General features: G+C 37.3%; 1 protein-coding gene across 4 annotated transcripts in view; it reads right to left on the bottom strand.

The window, feature by feature from the left end:
* The window catches only part of DGKH (diacylglycerol kinase eta), a 174,179-nt gene that overhangs the window by 12,175 nt on the left and 146,573 nt on the right, over positions 1 to 15,431 (bottom strand). For 3 of the 4 annotated variants that reach the window (XR_008746865.1, XM_055802293.1, XM_027777239.2), the window contains 6 exons: positions 14,278 to 14,444; positions 12,617 to 12,722; positions 10,979 to 11,071; positions 6,928 to 7,047; positions 6,455 to 6,563; positions 4,920 to 5,050 (listed from right to left, as the gene is read on the bottom strand). Coding sequence is in view for 3 of the 4 variants with exons in the window: in XM_055802293.1 (XP_055658268.1) it covers positions 4,920 to 5,050; positions 6,455 to 6,563; positions 6,928 to 7,047; positions 10,979 to 11,071; positions 12,617 to 12,722; positions 14,278 to 14,444 (726 nt within the window). In the remaining variant the exon portion in view is untranslated. The remainder of the gene's footprint in view (positions 1 to 4,919; positions 5,051 to 6,454; positions 6,564 to 6,927; positions 7,048 to 10,978; positions 11,072 to 12,616; positions 12,723 to 14,277; positions 14,445 to 15,431) is intronic. The other variant, XM_055802294.1, reaches the window with a different exon arrangement.

Below are 15,431 nucleotides of genomic sequence, written 5' to 3'. Positions count from 1 at the left end.
AAAAGGAAAAGAGTGTAATTAAGCAGCTTGAAATAATTAGTCTCATACAGAGTGAAAAACGAAACCATATATAATGTTCTGCACATACAAAGCCTGTATCTACCTTTCTACAGCCACAGAAACCTCAGAAAATCTGTACTTTATATTACTTAACAGTGTTAGCATGCAATTACCAAAGGAAGAAAGACATGGTAAGATGGGCATGAATTAATTATTTTATTGTAAAGGTAGCACAGCACAGATTAAACAGGTGGATTAATTTTCAGACAGCCAAGATTGAATTCTAGTTATGTTAAAGATGAAGAAAAACCTTCATTTGAAAACTACCAGTACTGTAAAGGCATGACCACCCTTTACAGCACTTTGGCACAAAGGTGTCAGCGTTAAAGAATTCAAGATATGTTCATAAAAGTCCCCATGTCAACCTATCTGAAAAAAACTTCTGATTTTCCATATCACATCAATTTATAATTTGTTTCTGCTAATGGTCATCTCCCTTGTAAAAAAATGTAGTACTCCATTTTAAGTTAAGAGAACTTCTGTAGCAGTTGTTAAACTTGTCCCACAATGACAGTAACATTTATAATTTTAGATTTGGAGAATATTTTCTTTCTTATGCTAAACTTAATATCCAATGAATCAAAAATACACATGACTACTGAAACTACTCAAGTAGCCTAGTTGCTATGTGGACGAAATTCTACGTAAGGGAAAAACCATAAGGATCCTTTCCAAACCACAAGAAACCACATATGTTAAAGGTTAAGAACTTGCAAATTCTTCAGAACAAACATTTTCACAAGTAGAACTCTTGTTGGATAAACAAGATGCTGCCAGACTTCAAAGATCAGAGGAAAGAATCATAGTATGAAATTCCCAGAAAACTCAGCCACTTTTTCCACCAACCTTTACAAAGTATTGTCAACAACGCCTATGTTTCAGAGGCAAGAGGTTTCAGTTCTATTTCCCTTCCAATTGAAGTTGCTGTAATGTAGATCAGAACAGCAAGTCTCAAGAGCCTCATCACAATTTCTGTGACCCTTTTGATAAATTCTGCCACACTTCCAGGAAAAAAACCAACAACAACCAACACTATAAACTCTGAATTTTTATGCTTGTGTAATAGTTCAGTTTGGAGGAAATGAAAATTTATACATTCCTGACACTAGATGCTCTCTAGTATTCTCTGTTTACTACTGATGCAGGAAAGTTTGCAAAAATTCTCTCATCTAAGACTAAAAGGATCTGCTACAGCAGCAGATCATGCATAATTCAAAAAGCAAGATCCCTAAAGATATCTGCATTTTTGTACAAGCATGAGTTTCATCACGCTCTACATAATCTGTCCACATTTAATTGATATCTAATTAACAAAATCCAATTTGACTAAAATATGGTTTTGAAGACAATATGCTAGCAAGAGTCTGAGGAAGAAAACAGCCTTTCTTTCTCCTCAGCTATGGCCTTTATACTACAGGATCACCTCTCCTTCTGCTCTCCCTAACCACTTTGCCATCTCTAGGCCTTCAGCAGGTAAGGCTCAAAAAATTCTGGAGGGAAATTTTTTTTTTACAAAATTTAAAAAAAAGTTGGGCAAGAAAAAGCTGATGAAAATTCTTGCAACAGCTTTCAGGAGTTCTTCATCTGCTTTATATTATAGTGACTTAGACCCCTGTCTGCTTAGTCAAAAACCCATTTATTCCAGGTTTGCCCAAGAGATTTTGGCCAAATACACCAGCAATATAATACAACCAAACGATTTTTCTAAACACTCCTTAATATTAACATCTTCCATATGAGAAACCAACCCTACTTGCATTCCCAGTGTCAAAAGCCATCCTGCATGCCTGAAGTCTTACAAATCTTAGAAAACTTTTTCCACACAAGAACTTTTTCAGAATGCACTACTGCTAAACACAGGGATGAAATGCCATGGTCCTCAGCACAGACATCAGCTTGACTGGCACTTCTCATCAAGTTGACATGAAACATGGAAACCCTTTCTGCAAGGAAACCAACATTGCCATGGAACTCTATGGAGACATCATCTTAGTCCTACCAAACATGTTGCAGTTCTCATTATTACTACATTGTGTCCATAGGAACGTGGTTATCAATGCAAAGAATGCCAGCATTTGTTTCAGAAAAATCAGAGTCCAGTTTTCAATGAGTTTGCTTGTAAAATAAGGTTAAAAAAAGAAAGTCACAACAAGCTTTATTTCTACAGCAAAGTTCGCAATTTACTGCCCAGCCTCTCCTCAAGTAAAATAAAATCACATGGGTGTAAAAGTCTAAGGTTCCCCTAAATAAATCAGACATAGGAGGCTGGAAAAAGGGTACTGCTGCAGGAGCTGGGTAGAGAAAGGTATCTAGTTCCTCTTGGAGATGTTCTCCATTTGCCACTTGCCACACAGAGCTAACTGAGAGTGGGATCCACAAGCTACACAGAAATGTAATTAGAGGCATCCGATTCTTCAGTCAACATATTGATCTATTTCAGTGATGCGTGCAAGAGAGTTTCATCAAATTCTTTCCCATACTGCTTTTTGTCTCTACTTTTGACCGCAGAAAGAAAAGTGGGCCCAAAGGATTCAATTAAAACAGGCAACGATTTTTTCCTGTTGTAGACATGAGAGGTAATAGAGGTAAATGTATTGCATGTGACTTAAGAGCTTGTGAATCAATGGCAAGCCCATTTAGCTTGGCAGGAAGCACAAGCCTTGCACTGGAGGGGAGGCTGCACACAGACCATCGCTCACAGGAGCACCGAGGACTCATCTGCAAACCTCGATAGCCAAAGAGAGGAGAAGCCAACAGGGTGGCTTGTGATGTGTTCCTCATTTCCTAGGAACCACATAACGCATCTTGACACTGTTCCAGGTCACTAGTCCTAAAACTGCAAGCTTCTTGAGCCATCTTTATTTGACTCCCAGCGGAGGTCATGCCCTGTATGTTACATGCTGGATGACTGCTGAACTCTGCTATTTAATTCAGTGTTGCTACATAAAGCGCAAGCCACGCTTGGCCAAAAGCCTGGGCTACCTTATGAGCAGCGCTGCGCTGGAAGCTCTCAGCACCTGCTAATGAGCCGATGGGGCAACTGCAGAGCGGGACTTCTGCAAGCACAGGATACACCCACAGCAACGCGCGCAGGGCAACTCCTCGTCCAGCTACGCTGAGCAATTTAAAACATCATGTGCGCTTCCAGGCAGCACTAGGTAGAGGGGCCAGTAAAAGTCTGTCTGTAGGCTCTAAGGCAAGCCTTTAGGTATTTCAGGGCACAGGCCTTTGTGATGGTGTTTTATTTATGCTGAATCAGCACAAGTCTTACCAACAGGGGTAACAGGGTGATGATCACCCTGCTGCAGATACTTACTTGGCTGAAGCACCAGTCTTCTGGGCATGCAGACAGATAGGTACCTATCAGAAACAAGGCATGGCCAGAAACCATGTCCTGTTTAACACTAATCTTACCTACCATCATTTATTCCAACAAATGTGACATCTTGGTTTTTTTTTTTTAAAGATTTCTGAACATTTTGGCAAACCTATGCATCGTTTGATGCTGAATTTCCCATTTAAATTTTAAATTCGTTCAGTGCCCATTCAGAACAGGGACTTCCAACATTCATCACTGAAACACCATGATGGATTGCTTGGATGGACAGTTTTCTATTTCTAAATTTTTGCAGAGAGGGACTGTCTTCAAACTGTCCCTCCACGTCAGGAACTTTCCTGAAAGAAACGAATTTAACTTCCACAGAAAGAAGTTCAGGCAACCTAATACCAAAGGGTAAAATAATAGACAGCAGCCAAACAGATCATCTCAAACACTGCTATCTTCAGCAGCTGCCTTCAACTGCAACAGTCACACCAAGCAAACAGTACCTTGTAACATCAGGATTTCACACTACGTAAGAAACTTCATGAAAAATGGCACATTTGTATGAAAGTATTGCCTCTGTCTGGAAACTACTGCACTGTGGCTAAAGCAATGACTTGCACTCTAAATGTAAATGTTTGCAATTTATATAATATCCTATTTCCTCTCTTATGTGCTAAAAGCAGTTGCAAAACGCATTATCAAGAACTCATTACTACCGAGTTCCCGGAAAAAGTAATGTAATGAATCCCCAAAGATACAGCCTCTATTACATATAATGGATGCACTTAAGTAATTCTTGAATAAGACAGCAAGCTCAAATAACAGACTCAGACTGCTAGGTAACATTTCTCCCTGCAAAACTTACCAGTCTGACCTCAGATGAAGAAAGCTTTGCGGTTCTGGAGTCAAAAGAAAGTGCTCTGTTTTAAATCTATACAGCTAAACTCATGCAGAGGTTGGTCAGAAACAAGAAAACCTATTGTAAAAGCCTATTTTGACACACAAACACCAACACCATCTAAGTCCAACACCGCAATTTGTTAAGCTGCTTATCGCTCTCACACCCACTATATCCACTATATATATATGTATATATATATATATACACTAAATCACCTGAAGCGGGTCAGCTGCTCATAGCTGCTGACCTTGCAGTAGAGAGATTCCAAATTACTATCACCACCTTCAACTGATCCATACTGATCCTGTTTAATGGAAACGGTGAACTCTCGAAGATATATGATATTACACAGAAACGTGCTTTTCCTACGCCTTCTGACATAAACTATAATGTGGTCATTCTACATAAAGTGAAAAAAAAGGAAATTTTGAGTAACACAGATACTCTTGGTTGCAAGTACAAGTCAGCACTTCAGAATTTCAGGCCAAAGGACAGTGCGTATTAGTTTATGGCATATTTGCACAGTGTAAGCCAAGCTACAAGCACATAACAAGTGCAGGGAAAGAAGAAAAGTTGGTTGTTGTTTTGTCAAAGAAAATGGTCAATAGCAGAAAAGTAGCACAAAGGAAATACCTTAAGATCTCGCCTTTCCAGATGTAAAAGCTCAGAGCCTCGGATGTCATGGCTGATGAAGATTTCTTTGTACTCTCCCAAACTGAGCAGATCCAGCCAAGCAGCAACTTCATCTGTGCCCCATTTTTGAACTACCAAAGTTAAGAGCAAAACCCCCTTAATTTCTACATGCTCAAATGCATCACAAGCAAAGGTTAGGCCAAAGAGAGTGGAAAACAGAGTAGAATTGCCGTGCTAGCAAAGGGAAAGGTTAGAAGTGTCATTTCCACAAAAACTGACAATTTCCTTTTTACATGCAGGTTACAGATTAGCAGTTAACGTGAGAAAGTATCTAAACAAAGTTGGGGTTCTTTGCTTTGCAGCCATGCTTTCAGCTTTACTCCAGTTTCTTCAGTAAAGCCTTTAAAACCTCATGTCCCAACATATTCACCATCTTAGGATCAGTGCCGCAAAGTCTAATGTTGTTCTGCTTTATACCATTAATTTATTAGTAGTCATCCAGGGAGAGGAGAAGCCTTCAAAAACTAATTAACATGTAAAATTAAAATATCAACCACACCTCAAATATAGCAATGGCAGCAAGCAAGTCCAGTTTTAATTAACAGATTCTAGTATTCTTAATTAATGCAACAAGTATTCTTTAAGCTATTGTGTTACATAGGTCATTAAGAAGCTCTCTTTAAAACATTGTTCTCTAAGGTTAGTTGCCCACATTAGTTCTAACAAGACCGCACTTACTGGAAAAAAATAAAAAGTTATGCTACTTATTGCTATAATTTTGCAACTTCATTCAATGCTGATCAGTTTTACAATAAAGTGAAATCTGAAGTCTAATCTGAAATCTAAAGTCTGATCAACAACTGCAAGATTTTGCAGATTACGACCAACTGTCTATTAAAAAGATAAAAATGAAGAACCGGTTTTAGGACCATCTGATCACTGATTAACTCCTGGACATAATCTTAAGGAAGTAAGTTTACAGATAAGAGTGGGAAGAGAGGAGAGTGGAGTTTGTTCAACTTCTAATTAAAAAATCAGTATTGACTATTGTGGCTTTTTGTTTGATTTGTCTCAATTGCTAAACTTAAAACCCACCTGAAATTTAAGAATAACTGGTTAATTAAACCACTGTGATAAAAGCTATTGCACATCTTCTGAAACTAACCTGAAAAACAAGAACTGGGCTGTCACAGGGAAACAATGTGTTCACCTGTGGCTTGTATGGTTATAGGTTAATCAAATGTAACCACCAGCAAAGACACAGCTCCTGTTGCATGATACAACTTATCTAAATCTTTCCGCAGTAGTTCTTTGGTTCACTTGAAAATCTTGGGGTCCTACTGAATGATTTCTAAATGCACTGAAAGAAATCTTCATCCTAATGAAGATGCCAGTTAGCTCAGTTGCTTTTCACTTTGACTTTACTCTTTGGTAGAGTGCATCATGTCGCCTCTTACCAAGAAAAAAACCACAAACCCATAAAAATCACATTTTCCCAAATGCTACTATTTTTCTTGTAATTTCAAAACACATACCAGGCTGAGGGCTGGTCTTATGCTTCTGAACTTTTTCTTTTTTAAACTTTGGCACTATGCGAAACACTGTACTTCTGTTGTTTCTTTTAGCGTAATCCAGAGGAGGATCCTGCATAAAAGAAAAGACATAGTTACCTTTAATTACACCAAAAACAACAGTTAAATTACATGCTTGAGATGGTAATTCATAGTTAACCTCAAAAATTAAGAACCAATTTTACTTCCATAAAGAATAATGTCAGAATTTAACTCTATATGTGTTTCATCTATTAAATAACCATTCAAAACCTTGACATTCACAAAAGGGAACAAAACACAGAAGACCTAACTTAGAAGCTTGTTCACAGCAGACAGAAATCATCCAGCACCACTACTGAAATTGCATCTCTAGATCATGAGGGATTCTAACTTACTCTTTCCTATAAAGAAAAAACTGAGGTCAATTAGAAACAGGAAGTACTAATCAAACTCACCTCATCATCATTTGGTTGAAAAACATAATAAAGCCAAGGAATCTCAGCAAGCTTTCTCAACTCTATTTCCACGCTGTGCAAAGCATCAGACATCAGTTCTTCATGGGGAGCTTCTAACTGCTGTTTACAAACAGGCCAGAAAAATACGTGGTTTCAGTCTTATTAAGATATAACATTTAAATCTAGATATGTTGTTACCACACACATACAGATGACTACTTCATAGTCAGTGTAAATAAACAGCGAAAACAAATAATTTTCCAAAATTAGACTCTCCTTCAGAGATGCATCAGACCACCCTGACCATTTAGTACGGTCCCAACCACAAAGGGACGACTGAGACTGCTGAGACTGTTTTTGCAGACCAGCTGGACTTAGTTGTCAATCACTGTCATCATTCATCGCACTCCTGAGTCTTCACAGAGCAAAAGTTACCTGATAACTCCAATACTAGAACATCCTAGAAATGGAAATTACCAGCAATAGGGAAGTAAAACCTGACCAGAAGACCAAGAGCTTGGAAAATCTTTGTATGAAAAAGTGGTGTAAAAAAAATACTGACTAGATGGTAGTAAGCCTGAGTTATTATTTGCAAATGTCTTCATATGGTAGATCACTCTGTCATGGTTAAATAAAAGGAAACAAGATCTTATCACAGACATGCCATTCCCAAGGGTCTTTCAGTGGTGATACAATACCTGTGCTACCCCTTCTAAATAGGCAAGACGTGGAACGATAGCCACTGCTGCTGGCTGAGGGTGGGAAGAGCGGGGACCAGGCATGGGAGAGGGACACGATTGCAGCCCCAGACGGGAGACAAAAAGCCAAAAACATCAGTGGGCAGCACTGTAAAAAGCTTGGGACTTGCTGACCTATGGGAATTTGGCTCTATCAACACTTTGAGAACCCCACGGAGGTACTAGTTTTCCTTAAAACCCTGGTCTGATAATTTTTCTGCAGCTGTTGTACGAGTTGAACCTGTGAGGGAGAGTTAAGGTGGCCGATTCCTGGAAAAACTGGTTTGGGCTTATCTGGGGCTGCTGAAACACCATTTTGAGGTTAAGAGTTGAATCCTGAAACCAGTTTCTTGGAATCACTAATAAAGCAATCTGAACATCTATTTCTCTCTTTGAAGTAAAAGTAGTCCCAAAGCAGTGCAGAATATCCTTTTGAAAGGATTTAAATAAGTTATATCCTAATGAATGTATTTTTTAATTGGAGTTGTAAGAGAATCTTTGATCTGTAGTACTGGAAAAAGATTTTGATGCTGTTGGGGTTTGGTGATAAATTACAACCCCCCATCAACTTATCCTGCCTGACAAAAACTTATTTCCTTTGCTGCAACAGGTTGCATATGGTACCACCTTTCAACAGAGAGACCATCTTTAGTAGGATATTGCTGTTTAGTATAGTAATTCTGGAAATATAAGCTCCCTCTTGCAATTGTGTTATTTCCTCTTCTAAAGCTCGCATAATTCAGTGCCCATAAGCAGACTCTGATCTTTCTTTTGCCTTCCCTTTTTTTCCCAGTTTGAATAGTTCCATTAATTTGCAGCACAGTGGAAGACCCACTTGTCTCTGAAGAAGTTAGAAATTTTCATTTTTAAGGAATTAAGTCATCTATTTTCTATAAATGAATGAAGCAGAGAGTTCTGTCTTCCTCAACAAGCATTTATCCAATTGCTTGATTCTCAAAGGAAAATATTTTGCATGGGGACAAAAAACCCTCATCTGATGATGAGAAAGTGTATGCACCGGCAATACTGCTCCTGAAATACACCCAAAACAATAGTACAATTCTGGTAAAGGAAAAGTCAGCAATTTAGGGCAAATTCTCCTCCTACAACATCTTGGAAAGCTTCTTATTTGCAAGATGGAAATTATCACTATGAATGATACAAAGACAATAAGGGATTTTTTTCAATCCTTTCCCAAATTTTTAATATGAAATCATTTTATTTCTGTGAGCTCAGATAATTTCATTCAGTTGAAATGAAATATTCTGTCATACTTCTCCCTTAATATATTAGAAAACTGTGCTCTGTTCTAGACTGGAAAGGCTTTTAAAAAAGCAAAAATGAAAATAGTGTCTTTGGAAAATATCTAGACAAAGCATAGGGGTTTTTTTTCCAAACTATATTCCAGCCATAACTATTTGGAAGATTCCACAAATCAGCTTTATTATCCTACCTTATCATTCCACTAAAAATGCTATTTATAGCTAATTCACCATTTGATGTCATCTAGCTAATACTGTTCTATAAACTTTGTTGATCATATCTTACAGAAGGTGGCAAGAATCACAGTCTTCTTGTACATGTATTTACATCTCTTTAGTCTACTTCAGAAGCCGTAACAGAAAGACTCAAGAGTTGATAAATGGCAACAAAAGAAAAATCTTACCAAGTAGTATGTGCAACAAAGGCAGCAGTTTACAGCTATCAGGAGTTTTGATCACAGACAAAAGGGGTGAGTAGGAACTGAGGGGGGGGGGGGCGGGAAGCAAGATATTAAAGAAACAATGAAGATATTAAATAATGTCTTTGCCAGAGGAGAAAGATGATTTGGAAAACAGTGTATGATGGCATGGCTGATGCATCAAGCAGCACCTTAATAGAGTGAGGGACCAACCTACATGTAGCTTCAGCATTTATAAAATACATGGCAATAAGGTTAACCAAGGTGCCTCGCTATTATGACTATGAAATACTGTTCTAAACAAGTATGATGTCAAATACGTGTAATGGACATCTCCAGAAGATTATCTCTGTATCTTCCAGTCTTTTTATTAAAAATGGGTTTGATGTAGACTCATGAAGCCATTTGCACAGACCATAATGAGATGCAGAAGTACAACATGTAAAAATCAGAACGGTACAAATGAATCAAATCAAGGTTTGCAGCCTGAACAAGGGATTTTAAAATTTAAACAAATTTCTCTATTTTGATTTCCCATTCAATCTGAAATATGGGGGATTAGTAATAGCAATTTGAAAAAAAATCAGCATTTTTCATTTTTCTTGGACAAAAACATCCAGTGAATAACTTTTCCTTCTAAAAAGTCACAAAATAGATCATATGAACCTAATCTTTGACTATTTACAGAACTTAAATGGTTATTAGCCTTTAGCCCATATTAAATTTTGGCTGCTGTAGAACAGACTCATACCATTTACCATGTGCATAAAAAGGTATGCAAACTTGCACCAGTAAGTTTCATACCCTAACTCTGCTAAGTGAAAACATTCCTATTGATACCCATTTTTAATTCTAACACTTAAACAAACAGTAAGTTAGTAATAAATCTGGTTTTGAATCCAAAGAAAATGTAACTGATCCTACTGAGAATCTTCTTAATGTAAAACTGGCCCAGCATAGGAAACCTGACATCTTTTCACAATGCCACATAGAGAAATTTCTAGTTATACATCCACGTGCAACAATTCTTGAGCAGTCTTCGTTTTAGGCACAGAAACACCAGCCAAAGAAAAAGATGCCAAGGCAGCAAGTATTATCAGAGGTCTACTGAACACTTACCAGTCAACGATTATAAAATAGTTCCTGCCAGGTATTAGAAAAGAGTAAGATCTACCTGCCCAGATTAGCTCTGTAGAAGTTGAATGTATGAGTCTGAACAGTTCTCACTCCAGTTTCTTTTTAAACTCTGAAGATCATCACATAATAGAACTCCAGAAGTTCTCTTAAATGCTAAATCTCCAGAATGATTTACCTTTTTTCTAAGATCAGCCTCCCAGATAATTGAGTGTGAATCAACCTCAACAGGGATACTTATTTCTCTCTACTATTAAAAAGAAAATCCCAGACAATGACCTTTTAGATACCTGAAGTGAGGCAAAATGGATGCCAACCTAGGACAGGAATTCATAACTCATTCCGACCCAAACCACAAATGCAGTGTAATATCCTCCAATCAGCCTTACAGAGCTTCTTGTAGAGTGTCATAAATCCTGTGCTGATTTAAAAAATCAGCAAAGAACAAATCACAGATAATCTGAATGAGGGAATAAAACAGTGTATTTTGTGACCTTACCAAAGGAACTCTTCCTACTAGCAGAGATTCAGTTTCATTATGTAGGGCCTTCACATTGACCGCTATTTCCATGGCAGTGTTTCTGGTAAGGCTCTAGGGAATAAGAAGCATAAAAATTATTTGAAGTGATGCAAGTCAGACTAAGAGTAAGTATTTGGGGCTTACAGCACAGATCTTAAGTGTAATCTTCCCCAGGAGAAATACATCAGTTTAGCTCTACACTGACAAATTCTTCAGCACTGAGAATAGGAAACAAAAATGTAGTATCTGTTTACTGTCTTTTCCCCAACTTCATTTAATATGACTTTACACAATCCTGAAGACCGTCAAGTGACCAGCCACCTGTGAGATGAATCCACGATTTTTATGGGTGACAAAGGCCAGCAGAAAAGTCACAGGCCTCGCTTAACAATGACCATTGATCTGAATTGTTCATCTTATCCTTAGCAGACGTAAGATACTAGACATATTTTTAAGAATCAATGGTTATCTAGTATATTTACCATACATAAATTTAGGTTAGATATAGACAGGCTCTACGCAATAAATCTTTTTTGGGTCCAATCCCAAACCCACCCAGACTGTCTAGTGCAAAGAGAGAAACCAGGAAACTCATTTCCCCTCACCCCCTTTGCATTCTCTGCATAGCACTTGGGACAGTTCAGCATGAAAATTTCTGTGAATGCATCCACAAGAATTGACCTTTAAGTAATAACGGCACTTGTTCAGCCTTTGTCATGTCTCCACTCTGTATCTGTGGACATGTCTACACAGCTGTCTGCAAAAAGATGTGAGCTTGCTTTGCCTATCTTTCTTGCTGTTTGCTGATCTGAATTTGGTTTACTCATGCTCAGAACTACATCAGTACTCCATCCTGAAGTGATGCAGAAGTGCTTATTAAATCAAGTGAGCACCCCTGGCTGTGGCCCACAGGCAGATGGAGCAAATTCCTGACTGCTTCCAAAAGACAACAGATGTACTCTTTACCACGCCCCTAATCAAAGATCTCTATCTCCTTTGCCACTGTTCACTCCCCCCTTCCAACAACACCCAGGTGGTCTGCATTTTAGGTGTCATTAACACCCCCTTTCTATCATCCAACATTCACAAAAAAGAGCATCAGCTGGGGAGGATGCTGATGATTGCAGAAACTACATCTTCTGCTTTCTCAGATACCATATTGACCTAACACGAGGAAAGGACTATCCTCTTTAATACTCTTCTGTAAACAGGCAGTTCTCCTAACTCCCATTCCTGGTATTATTAATAAATTTCAGAATCACTAAGCTTGATCTCTACCAAATTCATCAGCTGTGGGGTCTTTCCCTATGCATGTGAACAGATGAGACTCCCTGCTGCTATACAGAGCAGCACCTTCAGGATCAAAAGTAACTTCCCCTTTATGCTCACCTTAGAAAAAGTGGCAGAAAAAAGGGAGAAAATACAGCATCTGTTAGAGCAATTTCATTTAAATTTGAGCATGTGTATGTACATTTAGGAGTCTTATTTATCAAAAACTTCAAGAATTATCATCCAACTTGTTTTAACATGGGGACAGGGAGTACAATACAGGTCCCACATCACAAACTTATGCACACAGATATTTCACTCGTACATAAATCTCTGTTCTTCCTTTACCTCAGGAAACCTTGGGTTGGCTTTATTTAATGCATGTGAACATGCATTAACAGCATGAGCAAGCTCCTGCTCCAAGAGGCCATGTATTTTTGCTGCTTCACAGATCCTACAAAAATATACAAAATGAGAAGAATCTTTCTTACTTCCTTTAAAAAATAATTCCTAGGAGTACACAACTTTATCAAATGAGAAAATATACAGGGATGTTTCACAAAACACTTTAAAAAAAATACAGTCCTTTATAACAAAAGTTGAAATACAAGTATCTCTTCAAGACACACCTCACATAAATAATATCTATAACACAGATTATTTATTCTGCTATGAAATACTGAGACACATTTATTTGGCTTAGAACAGAAATGCTATGCAAAAATTGTACCAAAAAGATGCTGAGGCTATTAATTCAAATGAACTATAGAGGAAAACCCTAGCACATTAAGATAACTTACTGGAAGTTATCTTAAAAAACATTACACCTATTTCACGAGGCATATCCTTCAGATGCAACATTAAAATTGGCTGCAATTGTCTGAGATTATGGCAGGTCCAGCTGTAATTTGCAACCTCAGGACCACCTCTAGACCAGTAAAGTTTTTAAGGTGTCTTGGCTAAAGTTCACTTTGGGTAATTTATAACCTAAATTTTTCTCCTATGTCTACCTAAGTCACCTGTTTTGTATAAATAGTATACATAGTTCTTAAATTCCTTTCTTACATTATCAGCACAGCTCAACACATAGTCCAAGAATTGATTTTGATGCTTAAGATAATTTGTCAGCATGATAAACTGAATAGCAGCTTTATAAAGTGTTCTGATTTTTTTTAAAAAAATGCTTTTCTTAAAAACAACGAGGGTGGGGTTTTTTTTGGTGAACATTGAAGTGTTTTATTTATTAAAGCACTGGCATCTCAGAAAGAAATTAGTTCTTGAAAATAAGCAAGGCTGTCGGATCAGTTTTATACCATCAGCTCACTATCATCTCAACTCATATAAATTACTGAAGTGTCCAGGGCCGCAGACATGGGGATTTTGAGCATTAGGAATGAAAACATAAAACTGCAACAACAATGGATGAGTGGATGAAAGCAAAAAGGCATGCAGATTTATCTGGCAATTTGGACTCCTTGAAAGTTGGTGTGTTAACTGTTTACTTGTACAACATTTTAATAAAAATTTCAGGTTTATTGAAAAATGCTCATCTTTTTGAAATTGTGAGTAACAAGGCTTTAAGGAGAAATAAGGTCAGGAGAAGTTAAGGTCAGGTGGATACATCCCCACTGTTGAAGTGTAAGGGTTTGTTGGTTTTTTTTCAATAAATATATTTTTGCTTTTGCATAAAACGAGAAGTTTCAATTAAAAGCCTCTCTGCAAAGAAGCCTTTCAGTTTTCCATTTCCACTGCTCCCTGAGAAAGCCTGTTTTTGCAAGAGAAGAAAACACACAACAGTAAAATTACAGAAATACATACGAAAAGCATATATAAACAAGTTGAGCCTTAAAAATAAAATTTAAAAATTAAAATGCAATAACTTACAGAGTGGTAACTAGATATCAATCAAAACCAGGGAAAATACACACTTTCAAGTGCATGCATGCATTTGCATGAATAATTCAGTCTTGGCGTCTAGGTTGCCAATCCAAACATTAATTTTACTCTACCTGGTGATAAGCTCTTCTGCAGCTTGTGAGCACAGCTGGATCTGTGCAACCTCTTCTTCTGTAGCCAACTCAACAGCCTGCTGAGGGTACAAGGGAGATCGAATGACAGACTTACAGGAATCATACTTCTGTTTGTCTTCCCAAGACTTCAGGGTGTTTTCAAAGGCCTAATCAAAATGAATTACACATTCAGTTCACAGCACTTGAAGTATTTTTACTTAGTAAAAATTTTAATTTTATATTTTATATAAATTCTAACTTACATAAAATTGTAGTTAAAAGTAACACTTAAATTTAATTTTACATAAACAATACAACCTGTATAAATAACGAAGTGAAATTTAGGGGGTTTTAACTTGGTATAAAGAATAAGTTACTACTGAAAGCTCGCTCTCTATCTCTTCTTCATTATCCTCAAAAAGTGTCTTCCAAAACAATAAGAACACAAAGACAGTGATAATACAAGCACATTTTGTGCAGACAGCAGGATCCAAATCTGAAACTAATACAGGATTCAAACCTAAAAAATGGTGGGGAAATTGAAAAAAATTTTACTCGGAGTTCAAATGCCATTAACTCCACCCTAAATTCAACATCCAGTTAGTAAGCAGACAACTGAGGGGCAGTTACACCTTGCATACAGTAATCCTAGACAAGCATGAACTCTCCAGTGTCTCTCTTGACTACGTTCCACTTGTGTCTCTTCTGTCTGAGACGGGGTTGTGGGGTGGAGGAAGGATTATTAGGAGAGAGACATGAGAGACACCTGCAGAAAGTTGTTCTGAAAAATGGACATTTGCTATTTATGCAACTGTGCTAAAACTTCCAGTATGTGATTGTGTATAATACACCTAGAGAAGAAGAAAGAAGAAAAAAGAGGAGGACAGAAGAAGAGAGGAGAAAGAAAGAATATATAATTTTTTTACCATTTTTTTATATATATTAATAAGAATACAGGAATAGCACTCACAAAACTGATAAAAGCTTTGTCATACAAAAGAGCAATGATCTTGCTTATTATAGAAATTATGTAACTGTAAGTAACTGTATGTTATATAAATAGTTATAAAACATTTTTGTAAGCACTGTTTTGTTCATATTATAACTGATCAAGTTAACTAATGTCAGTATTTTGTAATAATTGTTTTGCAACA

The sequence above is a fragment of the Falco peregrinus genome, chromosome 4 (genome assembly GCF_023634155.1).
Source record: "Falco peregrinus isolate bFalPer1 chromosome 4, bFalPer1.pri, whole genome shotgun sequence".
NCBI classification, from domain to species: Eukaryota; Metazoa; Chordata; class Aves; order Falconiformes; family Falconidae; genus Falco; species Falco peregrinus.
Note: the sequence above shows the minus strand (reverse complement) of the source record. Positions and strands in the feature narration are given on the sequence as shown.